At 35.8% G+C, this 15826-nt stretch overlaps 1 protein-coding gene across 3 annotated transcripts in view; it reads left to right on the forward strand.

The window, feature by feature from the left end:
- LOC129755147 (FMRFamide receptor-like) overlaps positions 1-15123 on the forward strand; it is a 57322-nt gene extending 42199 nt beyond the window's left edge. For 2 of the 3 annotated variants that reach the window (XM_055751498.1, XM_055751497.1), the window contains one exon: positions 12306-15123. In XM_055751498.1, the coding sequence (XP_055607473.1) occupies positions 12987-14393 (1407 nt within the window). In that variant the 5' untranslated portion in view covers positions 12306-12986 and the 3' untranslated portion in view covers positions 14394-15123. Of the gene's footprint in view, positions 1-88; positions 433-12305 lie in introns of those variants that run through there. The other variant, XR_008739197.1, reaches the window with a different exon arrangement.
- Positions 15124-15826: the final 703 nt, after the last annotated feature.

Here is a 15826-nt window from a genome sequence, read left to right on the forward strand (position 1 = left end):
ATTCCATTGATCAACTCCCGCTGTAAAGTTGAGAACTCTCTGGTTATTTGTTTGTTTTTTAAAAGTTTTTTTTTCTCCTTTTTTGTAGGTTGTGCTTTTCAAATTCTGTTGCTGGATCTGAAATTATGTTCTCAGAATTGGAAGCTTTTCTATCGGAACTGCAGGCCTATTTAGACATTTGATTAAGGCACACAGAAATGGCTATTACAAGGCACCTATACTTCCGTCTGCTGCAGGAAATTCCATCAACTGGCTTTCACTCTGGCAAGTCGATAATTAGGTGTACGACTGGAAGAAACTGCGATCTCAAGTCCGAGGAAACTAAAATTTCGGTCAAGCAGTACTGCTCTTGGGATGCGACGAAGCCGGATAAAATCTGGATTAGTTTGATCGGTTTGCTTATATTTCCTGTGTGGACTTCTTTTCTCCGTCTGATCACCAAAATAAAGTTGGTGCGAGAAGACTCACAAGCAGCTTCGTCGAACGCGCCCTGAAATGCGACTTGCTTGAGATAACTATCTCCGTTTGGCTGATTGAAAACACTTAAAAATACTTCAATCGTATCCTAGTCATAACAATCAAGTTTTAATTTAATAATCAAGAATTGTGCAATAAATGGTTGAATATTCAGAATATGTTTTGATTTGTATTTTGAAACCATTGAGTCCATGTACGGGTTGGGTTGATTCCAATAAGAATTGAATGAAGATGAATTCAAATGTAAATTTACTGTAAACAAAACACCATGGTTGTTGAAAAGATTTACATGTGATTTCGTTTTACATGTCAAGTAATGTCAAGTAGAATTACATGAAATGAACTGTATTTTCACGTGTTATTACCCGATTCCCTTCTACCCATGCACTTGCATGTAAAAATACGAGGATTTTTCTAAGTGTGTAGTTTTAATTATTTTGTAATCTAGTTCTAATATTCGGTCTGTGTGGCTTCAGTCAAAGACTTCAAATAAATAAACAAATAAATTCAGTTCAGATAAATTTAAAACAAACTTATTAAAAATTTCTCCAGCACAATGTTATCCATCATTAATTTTTTCAAAGAAAATTAAATCAAGATTAAAGATTTTTTTTTCATTGATTTTGGCACAGATAATTTTCTTTTGATTTACCGTACAGTAATTCGATTTTTTGCATGAATTTGAAATAATTTTTTTTGAATCAAATAAATAAAATTAAAATTCAAAGAACGCTAGAACCTTTGCTCAAAAATGTATTTTATTTTATTATTACTTTTTTTTGTTCAATATACTAGTTTTCTATGCGTGTATGTAATAGCTTTCGTTAAAATTTGGCCTCCTCGTTGGATCCTCGAGACCCAGGTCTCTTTTGAAAATATCACGACATGAACTATAGTTAATCAGTTGAATTCCAGCTATTTTGAAAATCCTAACGATACTTTCTTGTTCTTAAGCAATAATAGATTTTGGAACAAACGTTCTTAGAGAACACTGCTGATTATATTTTGGAAATGAGACTTTTGAAAGACCCCAATTGCATACCAATCATCTTATTAGCGAAACTGACAATAATAATCAATATAATACATCTTAAAACCATAAAATGACCTGTTAAGAACCTGGCAACAACAATTTTTTCCAACTTGTTCGGCAGAACCTATTTTTTCACAAAAACTTTTATAAAACTACGAAATCTTTACAAAACCATTTCTCTCTAAGGACTATTTGAAGGTTTTATGATTGGCATTATTAAGCCTATGATCATATAAACTGAATCCGGGCAGTTACAAACGCGTGTATTTTAAAAACCATTCGTTTAATCGGAAAACTTTATGTGAAGGAAAAGAAGGTGATACTATGAAATTTCATTGAAAAATATTACAAAAATTATTTATCGATTGCCATAAAAAATATTGAAACTCAATTTTGAACACTTTCATTTATCTTTGCAAGACTGAATCTTGTACTGAGCTATTATTTTTACCACAGAAGCAGAATTCTTTAAAAATCATGATATTCACACAAATTTAGCAAAACCTATTCGAATGTGATAGAAATGTAGCCACGAGCAGGAAACTCGAAAAAATTGATATCTGAAATTTGGTTGTTCATGGCTTTTCTGCATCCATCAAAACACATCTATCCTTTGCGTCATAATCTGGTTAAAAACAGTTTGCGATCCGTGGAACTGCCCACAATTTGTCGTTTGCTGGTCTTCTAGTAAAAAAAACACTTTTTACCACCCGGAGACAGATTTGCTGTATAGTTAGGCGGTCTGCATGCAGTCATTCACCAAAACAATAGGCATTTAGCAATAGTTATAATCATAAATTTCCACTCGGATGCTTGGTTCTTATTTTGCGAGTATTTTAGGGAGTCTCCTTATAATCTTTTATTACCCAGATGTAGAAGTTTGAAAAAAATCTACTGTTTATGAGTTTTCAAGTCGATAATGATAGATTTCCGAGGTATTTGTGCTTTATTATTTTGACCATGTCCTTTTGCATCACAAATATCTCAAAACCACGTAAATTCAAAAATCTGAAAAAAATAGAAAAGATAGCCCTTTTCAAGACTAACACGACGCTGCCAAAATTTTACAAATCCAAATCCTAGGAAAGTAGTTATCGTCTGAAAAAAGTGCCCGGATACTAAACGATCATAGCCTTATATATTTTTTGATTCCATACAGGTATGTTCATATACATTTTAAAAAAGTGTTGGAATTCCTTAAAAGAACTTAGGAAAATTCTTAGAAATGAATTTTTATTTTTGTTCAAAAAGACTTTTCTTTTTCTCATTAGTTTCTAAAAGTTTTTTCAATACACATATATTTAAATTTCAATAATATGAAAAAATGTAGAAAAAAAAGTTACGTAAATGGATTGTGTAGTTGAGAACCACATTCTCGATGACTAGAACAATTAAATTTAAGATGTTGATTTTCAAGCTCAGATTCAAGAAGGGGGGGGCAATGGTAGGCACATGACCTGACCCCCCCCCCTTTTGTTTCAAAGAGACCCCGAGGAGAAAGAATTAAGGTATTTGCTTAAAATAGTAATCGAAATCCGTAAACCTGAAAGTTCAAAGTTTGTGAAATCTGGGGGGGGGGGGGTACCTTAAATACAACTAATTCAAGATTGAAAATACAATGCTGTTTTTTCTTTACAAGATGGAAATCTGAATATTGAACAAATCTGTAAAAAAAACAGTTTAAACGTTGATAATCTTCGGTTCAGATGATATTAAAATTGTGTTTTCCAATAAACTGCAGGCCAGCCAAGATTCTGTTCGCCTCAGTAGCATAGAAAAGGCGTCTGCAATACCTACATTTCACCTCTATTTGTGCAATACAAGCTGAATTAGTGGTGTCCTGAAAAATTCAGTTTTTTTCTTCGTGGAGTCCTGGTTTTTTATAAAACTATCTGGCATTCCTGCAGCCGATTGTGTTTGCTGCAGGGAAGCAAATCCAGCAGAACCGATAATGATAACTAGTTTATCACTTGTTTAACACTTAGCTATAAATATGAGAACGCGAAGACTACTGATTTTCTCATCCGTTTCCAATGACGATCAAGATAACTCGCTCTAAATAAGTTCAAATCAGTTCTAGTTCTGAGAATATTATCAGGCAAAACTGAAATAGAGCTTGGGAACAAACGCACAGAGTGTGCATTTTTAAGCTATTTGTTTCCATTCTGGCTGTGATTGATTGGTTCCGCGATTGTGGGTACAGTTTAATGGCATGTAACAGTGGAAATACGTGGAAGAGTTGGTGACGAATTTGAGTGTTTTGTTCGAAATGATGTAGCTTTGGTCCGGTTGGATTATGACGGGAATCCTATTTTTAATAAAACTGGAGGCAGAGCGTCCCCGGTTTTCGAACATGTCCGAACGTGTTAAACAAGCTGTCGGGAATTGCAGGCTAGTCGCACTTGGAGCGCGAAAGATGATGATGAAAAATTTAGTGATTCTTATGTTGAACTTGGGGAGTATGCGTGGGGGAAGTTTTTTTTTTTTCAAATGATAGAGTGTTGTGCAAATAATCCTTTTTTTCATGCGCCGCTAGCTGTGATTAATTGAAATCACACGCGCTAGTGAAAAGTCTCGGTTAAAACGAAGACGCCGAATAATTAAATAAATTCCGATGAAAATCTGCGTAGGGGAGAGGCGGGCTATATGCGCATTAGACCGCTGCAAAAAATGACTTTTTGCTCCCATATGTTTTTTCGATGCCTTTTGGGTCACCAAGCATCAGTGTAAAATTTTAGATGATTTGGTTGATGGTTGAGTTAGCGCAACGCGATTCAATTTTGTATGGAAATTTGTATGGAAGAAGAAATTTTTGCACATTAAATCATCCAGAAAATTCAAAAAAGCTTGAAATGAAGTCGGTCTTTAATTTTTAGTTTTGACTATTCTTAAGCTTCATTTTTTGCTTACATGACAAGCAGCTAAGAATTTCATGAAAAGAGTTATAACCATTTCAAAATTAAAAATCTGAATCCATTGAAAAGTATTAAAAAATGGCAGACTTTGCTTGCTAGAGCTGTTAATAATTGCATGAAATGTTTTTGCAAAAGGCTTATATGTCAATAAATTCTCTGGCAATGCAAAGCAGTTTTTTGAGATTTTTTATTTCCGTCATACTGTTATACAGCTTTCAAACAAGCAGTGAAAAACGATATAATTAAAAAAAATGAATTTTGAAAACAAAAATTTTATAAAATATTGAATATCTTTCCTGGGGTACAATTTAGGTTTGTGCTTTGTTCACATGAAATGTACTGCAAGAATCAAGGAACATTTTTCATCCAAAGTTTTATTTTTTGGAACTTTCAGAACATCTCTGGCGATTTTTGAATGAAAAATTTTGTTTTCCTATACAAATTTCCATACAAAATTATAAATCGTTGCGCTAATTCAGGACTGGATGGATCGCTTACAAAAATTTTATTGCTATTTCTGGCAGCAAAAACAACCAAAAAAAGTTATGGGAGGTGTTAAAATTTAAGGATTTGAAATTTTCATACAAAGCTTGCAGCGGTCTAATGCGCATATTAAGGAAAGCATTGATTTTCTCCCATATTACAATAGATAGGAGTCTGAAAACTATATACATATAAGCGGACATCTGTTTTATATACGTTAGAGCAATTTTTCTGTTAAAATCTCTTACAGTTTTTGTGAAAATAATTTTATAATAAAAGAAGTCAAAATAGCCGATTTCCGAAACTGGCGGGCTAAATGCGCATATTTATGTTTTGAGCTATATTTCGTTAACACTCGCAATGTTTTGATACTATTTAATTGAAAATGGTAGAAACGGATGTTAAGCATACGTCAAGGCTGGAATTTTGGTGAAATTTTTTACATCACTAGTTCTTTTGCTTGAAACATAGTTAAGTATGCCATATGGCCATATTTCATGGTAATATTTTGTTCATATCGTATTTTTATCGGATCAGTATGAAGTTCTTCTTTTTTCGCTGTATGATCGTGATATGAGCGTAGATTTAATGTTTAAATGATAAAAAGTAAAAAAATTATAAGACTAATCTATTTTTCTTGATATAGGCATTTAACCTGCATTGATATGGGCATTCAGAACCTGTCTTTTATTCATTTACAACCTTGTTAAAAGCTTCAATTTGTTGAATTTCCGATTTCCAGATGAATAAGAAAGAAAAACCATTAAAATTTTTGTTCACAGAATCTGTACGCACGATAATTAAAGTTCAATATATTATAACAAAACTGACAAAAATCTTGTTTGAATTTTTAAATTTTTTTGGCTTTATATAACAATCAAATTTCTTCATGCCATGTTTTAATAGCGTATTACCCTCAAACTGCACTGATTAGATACGTTGAATCTCCAGCCATATCGTCAATCGGCTGTATGCGCATATTACCCAACATGCGCATTTAGGAACACTTTCCCCTATCTTGTTTTGAAAAAGGATCGAAGTTGTGTTTTGAAGGAAATTACGTGAGCACGTAATAGTGTGGGAAATAGGAGAAATGCACTGAAATGAATTTTTGAGAATTTTAAAAGTGATTTTAAATACAACAACCAAACTTGATGCCATCGAGAGTGATGCGGTTTCGAATAAGTTGCTTCGAAAACAACCAGCATATGATGGTTAAAGCCGATTCGGCGAAGGAATTATAAGGAAAAAAATGCGAGGAGAGTTGGATGTGCCTAAAAAGAGATAAAAGGCGTTTGTTTAGTACGTTGTGCCAGTGAAGTTGGCCAAACAGAAAATGAGGGTCGAACAAGGTGTAAAATCGTTTTGGGATTAGTGAAAATTGAGCTGAGGAGGGGAAGTGATAGGACTGCTGGCTTCTTGACATTGCGGATACCTGTTTCGGATTGATTATCGCATTACTAGTTCAGAAGAAGAAGGAGATGATGCCCACTTTGGTGAGATTGTTCCTGTTTATGCTTTATTTTATTTCATATTGTTGTTTAACGATTATTTGAACGTTCAATCAGGTGCCAACTGGCCAGGTATATACACGGATGCCGGAATACCTGTAGAAAATGTAAAGCATATAAAATGTTATTCTATTTGAACTGGTTGTGTATCTGTTTGAATTGTTCTTCCAAATGTATACTAACATTTACACGATACACATTCACTTCATAACAGTTCACACGAAGCCATGGTGCCGGGTATGGAGTTAGGAGTTATTTAAATAAAACAAATGAATCCATACTTTGGTCAAACTGCGGTGAATCCGTGCACCCATGGTGGATTATCAACATACATACATACATTTGCGTCCATTCTGGCTGTGGACTAGTAGGCAAAAAATAAATGCTAGATATACATTTATCGATAGATAAAGTACATATACATAGATATAGTACATATATCGATAGAAGATCCAGCAGTCGCTATTAGGATATATTGACAGTTTTACACGAACACCACCTTAGCAGGAGGCCTCAGCCCTAACCTCAAACCATGGGAGAACAGAATCAGTTTTTGAGAAGGGCGCATGATAAACACGATTTTTCGTTACTTATATCGACATCCAGATGCTCGTGTTTTGATTTTTTGGGTGTTCAGGGCTGCCAGGTGCATTGATATTTGGAAAATGATTATATTTTTTTAATTGCATTTTTATTGAAAAACGTTTTCATTAGTACTGAGAATTTACAACTTTCCGTTAGATTTCTATTAGAATATGAAATTTATCTGAACTGAATAACAACTGTCTGTATCGCACACTTAAACGATGGAGCGAATTTTGTGGATATACCGTAAACTGGGGGAACTTTGATCACTTTTTCATTCATTTTCGAATATTTTGGAAGGGGTTGCTCTATCGTAATACCTCAAAGCTTTAAAACCCTTACTGAGGTGAGGAGTATTAAACATGATCATTGATTGCAGTAAATTGAAATGACATTGGTGATTATAATTAAACGTTTGTTACAAAACCAGATTTCGAGTTTCGGGGTGATTTTGATCACTCTGGTTTTTACGTATCTCAACATCATCAAATTTATTGTTTTGATGCCATTAAGCACACAAGGCTCAAAACATCGATAACTGTATTTTTTTGTTTGGACTCAATTGAATTTTTCAACGTTTTCTTTCAAATACAAATATACTCGAAAGATGGACAATGTTGCTGCATACATTTAAGGGCAAAAATTATAAACCTTTCCTAATATTTTTTGGCTTCAAAAACAAATGAAATTTTACCTTCATGCAATTCCCCAAGTCCTCGTACTATTCTCATGTTCTTTGTTTCTTCAAAATGAACCATTTGATAGGGGTTTTAGCCATTTTTCTATTCGGGCTTTCTCATGGAAAATGACCGTTCGTTTTCATTATCCAAAAATTATCATCAAATGACCATAAAAATACCACTTAAACTAAACCTAAACCAAGAAAAAAGTTGAACTTTCACATAAAACAACCCATTTGTTCCTAAATGCTTAAATTTGATCAGGAGAGATGTTTGTTTGTAAGCCTTCAAAAAACCAGATTTTTCAAGATTTTAAAATGATATTTTAAGTAATATAAAAAATCGCCTAATAAAAACCAAATTTAGGTTAATGGTAACTCAATTTACAGGCTTTCAAACGTAGTAAAAAGTTTTCAGATATTTTAACTTTATACATAGTTAATGATGATTATATGAAAAAAATTCATGTTGATCAAAGTTACCCCGCTGATCGAAGTTCCTCCAGTTTACGGTATTTAAAATTATCACAGCCTGCAGGCTTTTATTTGCATAGTCAACATAGACGTGGCTTTCATTAATTTACTTTTTTTGTAACATTGATTGATTTTGCATTCGTTTAGAAGTTAGAAACAACTCTTTTCAATTAACCGAGCAGTGGAGCAGTTCATGAAAATATGTTTCAGATGTTTTAACTTCACCTTCAAAATTCATTAGCAAAAGATGGCTTATCTTCATCCATTAAGAGACGTTATTATGAATTCAAACGTTATCTGTTTATAGTTGAAAAATTCAATCCTTTCAGAAATATTATAATTAGTTTAAAACAAACAAATACTGATTTTAGTAACGCACCTAGCATCACTGGTGAGGCCGTCAGCTCTTAAAAGTTTGAGGTTATGGCTGAGGCCAACTTTAGCCAATACTATCGCCCGTATATACCCTTATACTAGTCGCATCCTAGAGCCAATTTTGCACGTTCATTGCGGTGTAACCACAAGCACCAGGAAAAATTTTGTTTGAGTAAATTTGTATGTGTGAATAGATTCTTGAATTATGTGTGTATGTGCGTGCACTGTGTATTTAGGTGAACTTTTCTTAAGCTTCTAAACAACTCATAAGTTTATATTGTTGAGAATGTTCTTTATGCTTCAGAGTTTGCTCCTTTTGATATAATAATTTTTCAAAGTTTCTATGTAAATTTTCAGCCAAAAAAAACATGAACCCGTTGAGTGTCTGATAACATCAGTGAAGTGGTACAGATCAACCCTAATCCGTCCCAGAAATTTTTACTCGTCACAGTCCCTGGAGTGTCAATTTGACAATCCTGACAGAACCAAAATATATCTCTTGCTCTTCAACTGATTTATACAAAATTTATAGTTTTGGAAACCTCGTGATGTAACTAAAATATGTTTCTCAAACAATATTCAGCCACAACACTTCAGTTTTCCGATATTATGAAATTCCATAATAAAACGGTTCGGAAAAAGGCTAAAGATTAGCTACGGAATGCTCAAAAATAATTTTGTTTTGTGTTAAAAAAGGTGGAGCTACGTAGCATATAAGTATTTTAATTTTTTGAAATTTTCTAAGATCATTACCACAAAAAATGTAAAGAACCGTCAGAGTTGTTAAAACCAGTCAACATATATTTTTAGAAGAGTTTTGGAAAGTTGATGTATTTTGACACGGTTTTGCACTTTTAGATTGTCAAAATATGAAACACAGCATTTTTGAAGAACTTTCAAAGATTGCTGTTTTTCGAACTTTTTGTCAATTTGCAATTTCTCAGATTTTCTTAGACTTAAACTCAACTTTGCACTAGATTTTTAATATATTAACGCAAGATTTCCGCAATAATTTTATCTTCACCAGAAATAAAGCGATTGCAGAAAATCCAAAATAAAATTATGAAAGTTGTGACACGTTGCAACTAGTACATGCCTAGTGCTCTTATACTTGACATGCTTAAATGGTTGTCTGTGAAACAACGAATTGCTTATAATAGCCTAATGTTTGTCCATAAAATGAAATTTGGATTTTTACCTTCATATTTTGCTCGTGATCTACAGTTTGGAAACGATATTAACAGTTACAATACGAGAAGGGCAAGTGATTTTAAACTTCCAATAGCTTAGAAAGAAATGATCGCGGTGATTTCTTCAGATTTGCATATTCTAACAAGTTTTTTAATCTCACACAATCACAAACACCTTCCTGCACCCAATTAACAAGGATTGCACAATGGGGAAAAAGTGTATAAACAACGAAGAAATTCAATATCTTCCCTCCTACACGAAACAAACCCATGAAAAAAAACTTTCTTGTATTGAATATCTTCGGAAAATCGATTGGACGTAGTTGCAGACGCCGCACAAGCTTACGAACGAAGTTAAAGTGCCTTTTAAACCCCTAATTCCCCTATTTTTGTAAACAATTCAGGAAATAAACCAATTTATTTTGCCCTCAATTCCCCAACATTATTTCAGATATTTTGTTCGGACTTGAAAATTTATTCAATAGCCTGCGGTAGCTCCAAAAGCCTTCATTCGAATTCTCGGAAGAAAATTAGTTTAAAATTTACATGTCCGAACATGATTTTTTTAAACTATTTCAAAAATGTAAGGGAATTGTGGGTAAAACAGCCATAACTCCTGTTTACAATGCGTGCGGTGACTCGAGTAGGCTTCGTTGAATTCCTTGAAAAAAAACACACAAGATATGTACCATTTGGTACAATATTTTCAAGTCCGAACAAGCTTTTTTTAAGTAATTGAAAAATGTTGGGGAATTGAGAGTAAAACAGCCATAGCTCAAATAGGCTTTTATGGATTCCTAAAAAAAACAATGGGTACGTTCCATTTGGTTCAAAATTTTCAAGTCCGAACAAGCATTTTCTAAACTATTTGAAAAATGTAAGGGAATTGAGGATGAAACAGCCATAACTCCATTTTCCGAAGCATGTGGTGGCTCAAACAGCCTCCATTCGATTCCTTGGAAAAAATCACTCAAGACACGTTCAATTTGGTTCCAAATTTTTAAGTCAGAACATGCTTTTTATCTGAAATAACTGAAAAATATAGGGGAATTGAGGGTAAAAACAGCCATAACTCCATTTTCCGAAGCGTGCGGTGGCTCAAACAGCCTCCTAAGTCTAAATTAGTGTTTTTTCTGGATTGTTAACAAAATATAGGGGAATAAGGGGTTAAGAAGGCACTATAACTCCCTTGGTAAGCTCGTGCGGCATCTGAAACAACGTCCAATCGAATTTCCGGAGATATTTACTAAAGGAAAGTATTTTTCATAGATTTTTTTTTGTATAAGAGGAAAGATATTGAATTTCTTCCTGGTTTATACACTCTATTCTCCATTTTGGTTTGGAAGAAATTTGCAAAAATGTTTTGTAATTTATTAAGAATTTCAAAAATTATTTTTCAATTTTATAGGGCTATAACTTTTATTATACTCAAAATAACGACTTCAAACCTGTTCAGTTTTGTTATTCGAGTTAAAATGTTATTTTTTCACTAAATAAATAACTGCTACCCTCATTTAAAAAAAGTCATGCATTAAAGGGTTAAGGTCTGATAAGAGAGTCTTTTCTTGGGCTTTCAGGGTGCGTCCATAAAAAAAGTTATGATGCAAAATAATAGATTTCCAGAATTCATTGAGGGTCCTCGGGGAAATTTTTTTATTAGGATGCACCCGAAGAAAGTTACAAGCCGCCAAACTTCCAATAGCGTCATTTTGACACTCAAGAGTGGATTGGGGTTACTGCTGGGTCCCTTTACTGCTACCAAGTAGAGCTACTCCACATTTCTGTAAGAAATTAGAATTTCAAAAATAGTATGTTTGGGGCATTTTTCAGGTCGTTATTAAAATGATTGCTATTACTAAGTTAATACAGTTCAAAAGCATCTTCATCCAAAATCCTTTTAAGCTAGGGCGCCCTTATTTTTTCAATTTTTCTTAAAAATCATGACAAAAACGACAAACAAGTTTTAAATTTTACAAATTTCACAACGACGTTATTACCGGTCCCCCCCTTCGAGCCGTTTTAATTACACGCTTGGTTTCGCTGCGCTAGTTGATGCAACTAAACAAACGAACCAAAGTTTGCCGTTTAACATTAGGTGGGTAGCGGGTTGAAAGTTTCGCAAAATTGGTTATTTTTCTTCCAGAGAATTCCACCGTGATGGGTTTATTCTATTGTGTATATATTTAAATTAGCTTAAGAAAATTGTTCAAGACACTTTTTGGCTGATGAGCTAGGCAGAATTATCTTAGTTGATAAAGTTTTAAAACTCTTATCTATAGATGGTAGAATGAGGTAGTTATCTCAAAAAACATAATCTCTAATCTTTAATGTATTTTCATCCTTGTGAACCCCATCCTTAGTTTATTAACAAAACTACTGGTATCCCATGAAACAAGAGTTCTTTCCTGACAGTGGGAGTGAATGGTCAGTTAAAAGACTGATAAATACTTTAGCAAATATTTTAGCGGGGTGGTTAAATTCGCTAATTAAATAAGATCACGTCCCGTCGCTGGTCGCTTGGGAAGAAAGCTGGCACATTGCTAATAATTCTTTTTTCCTTCTTTCTGTTCTGTTCTCCCACAGACTGTGTGAATGTGCACAAACATCGCCATAGCCATCGCCATCATCGAATGTGCCGCGCTGTGCTGGTCCGTCGTGCACCAAGATGCCATTTCCGGAACTTCCTGCAGCAGCATCCTTCACGTCAACGCCTCTGCCGCCGCCAATGCCAATGTTGATGCTGATGCTGGTGATGATGATGATACCGATAAACTGGACCGGCACCAGCAATGATCCGCCGGAGCGTGGCGTTAGCAACGTGTCCAACTTCCGCCATTTTTTTGCCTGTTGCCCTCGAAGCGGCTGCTGCTGCTTGAACTTGGGTCGCTAAGCTGCCGTTGCCTCCAGAGAGAGTACGTGGGTGGGAAGCAAATAAGCATCCGAGAGCCCGGTGCAAGATAGATGACTTTGCATTGCAAGATTTACCCAAGAGATTATAAAGAGTTCTGGTGTACTATTTACTCGTCGCTTTGCTCGAGTACAGAAACATATATCTACACGCAAATATAAACCAGCACAGGAAACTAAAAGACGCTTGTTCGCTTTAAGAGTATCGATTTTAGGAAGAGCTTCGCTAGGTCACTAGGGTGCATAGGAATAGGGTGTTTGAATGAGAGTTGCGTTTTTTTTCTGTTTGGCTCCGATGCGAGAAATAACAGTTTCGAGAGAGTGCTAGGAAACTGAATAACTTAGGATAGCTAGAGTATGTATACAATGAATGCGACAAATAGTGATTACGAGTTTGGTATAGTCATCGAGAAGCAGCCCTACGAGTCGCAGTATTCGGCGGGAAACTTTAGCAATGACACAATTTACAATGAGAGCGTGCAGATCTGCTACTATGCGCTGGAGTGGGATTACGATACGACGGTGTTCGAGTTTTGGATCGGCGGGGTCGTGATGAACATCATAGCCTTGCTAGGGATACTCGGAAACATTCTGTCGATGGTCATCCTATCAAGGCCTCAGATGCGTTCAAGCATCAACTATTTGCTGATAGGACTAGCTCGTTGTGATACCATCGTGATCTTGACCTCGATGCTGCTTTTCGGCCTACCAGCTATCTACCCTTACACGGGATATCTGTTCTACTACTACTACGTCATTCATCCGGTGATATCGCCGGTCGTCTTTCCACTGGCCATGACAGCTCAAACTGCTAGTGTCTATCTAACGCTAACGGTAACTCTCGAACGGTACGTAGCCGTTTGTCATCCGCTGCGAGCACGAGCTCTCTGCACCTATGGCCGAGCTCGGATATATGTGATAGTGATACTCATATTCTCTCTCCTATACAACATGCCCCGGTTCTGGGAAGTTACGGTATCACCCATAGATCATCCGGACTATGCCGGCGCGTACTGTGTGAGCGCATCTTCACTCCGCACTCACTCGCTGTACATCAAGGTCTACGTCCACTGGATGTACACCGTATTCATATATCTGCTGCCCTTCAGCGCCATTTCTTTCTTCAACATCATGATCTACCGCCAAGTACGGAAAGCCAACCGCGAACGGCAACGACTCTCTCGCTCCGAAAAGCGTGAAATCGGTCTCGCAACCATGCTGATCTGCGTGGTGATCGTGTTCCTAATGTGCAACCTTCCGGCCATGGTGACCAACATCATGGAAGCCGTCTACGATGACATCAACGATTATCTAGTCAAAACGTCCAACCTCCTAGTGACCATCAACTCGTCCGTCAATTTCATCATCTACGTCATCTTCGGGGAAAAGTTCAAACGGATTTTTCTTCTGTTATTTTGTAAGTCGCGTCTAGGGCGCGAATCTCCCGACGGTTTCCTCCATGAGGATAGTTCCTTTTCCAATGGCGACGGTAGCAATCGCAATTCAGGCCGATTCCAGCGAGTCGGAACGACCCGCAGCAGCACCACCAAGATCAGCAACAGCACCCTCGGTAGTATACGCACGACTCGGACCACGATCCGGAGCACCCGGGCTCCCTCCCCAGGCCCAATAGTGTACTACCCAGCCCGGGAAACGCTTCCTCGAGCGCCGGCCGCTGGCATCGCCCGGAGCACCTCCATGTTCCAACCGTGCTGGGATCGGGAGAACGGCAACGGTATCATGATGGCCACTTCCGGCTTCTAGCCATTGCTCAAGGGCTCCCCGGAAACCTACCAGGAGGAGGAGGCCAAATTCTAGCCATTCTAGCGCATAAGTAGTGTAAATTTCAGTACTCACGGTTAAGTTGTGGTTAAGTAAGCTAAAGATAACGATACCTGATAATTCCGTTCTAGGTCCTCGCTTCGCCAATCGAGGAGGATAAACGGTTGAGCCCTAGATGCTACTTGCTCTGAGCAGAAAATGCTAGGGAATTCCTAATGTATAGGTACGATTTAAGCGCGAGATGCATAGGAAAGATTCTATATTTACCAGTTGTTTTTTCTACAAAAAAAATCTAATTAAAATTCAAAAATATTAGCTCAAACTAGAGAAATGAAAGGAAAACTTGGCGCAAACTTTGAAATCAAGAAACCACTGATTCGACAATGGGTAGATTGAGCAAACTTTGTTCATATGACATGTGCAGTAACGTAAAATAAAGCATAAAATCACTAAAATTCCTACCTACATTCTAACTTTGACTTGTTGTCATTACGTACCCGTATCATTCAAGTTTTAAAATGTATCGAAAGGAATATAACGAGGAGAAGAATTATATGACTCGTTTTAGTTAAATTGTCAATTTTTCGTTAGGACTCGTTGATAACTCTCAAACGTTCAACGGGAGTGTATTATTCAGTACTTACCTGTTTGTTATAGAATTTGGTAAAAAAAATTGAACTGGTACGAAATGACAGATGTCATAGTAGGGAAGATGTGCAAGTGCTGATAAAAGCTAGCAAGTTTGAATAGACATTCAATAAAACTAAAAATTAGTTCTGGCAATCATAAAAAAAATTGTCATTCGACATGCATTTGGTTGACAAAACTCCAATTATTTTTTGTCTTTGCTTCATTATTTATTTTTAAATATTTTTCTTAACTGTCCCTTTCAATCCTTGCGTTCCAAAACTTTTTTTAAATAAGGTCTGCACAGTTTGAAAATATATAGAAAATAATAAAAAGAAACGTTGTATCTCCTTTACTCATGCTCAGCTTTTGCGATTTTTTATTATTTATGATTCATCTATTCTAAACTTTCTATACATCAAAGCTGGTATAATTAAAATAGTCATTTATGCAAAAAAAATTAAGGGTGAGAACAAAAAAGAATATTTTTGTCAAAATGACTCGTAAATGTATCCTACAAGACTTGCCGAGTTGAATAGTTACGTACAATGCAGGGCTGAAAAGTCAAATAACAACACTGAAAACAGTATCAAAAAGTGCTACTTTTCGACACTGTTTTTGTTTATTTGGAAATGCACTGTCCACGACCTTCAAGATCAGAAGTTTTCTGACATAAGCATGGTCTTCCACATGCGGTCAATTTTTGAAATATACTACTTGTTGGTTGATCAATGGATTGTTATGGGTAGATATGTTTCAAATACGACTAATATTTCAAATGCAACTCG

Source organism: Uranotaenia lowii, chromosome 3 (genome assembly GCF_029784155.1).
Source record: "Uranotaenia lowii strain MFRU-FL chromosome 3, ASM2978415v1, whole genome shotgun sequence".
NCBI classification, from domain to species: Eukaryota; Metazoa; Arthropoda; class Insecta; order Diptera; family Culicidae; genus Uranotaenia; species Uranotaenia lowii.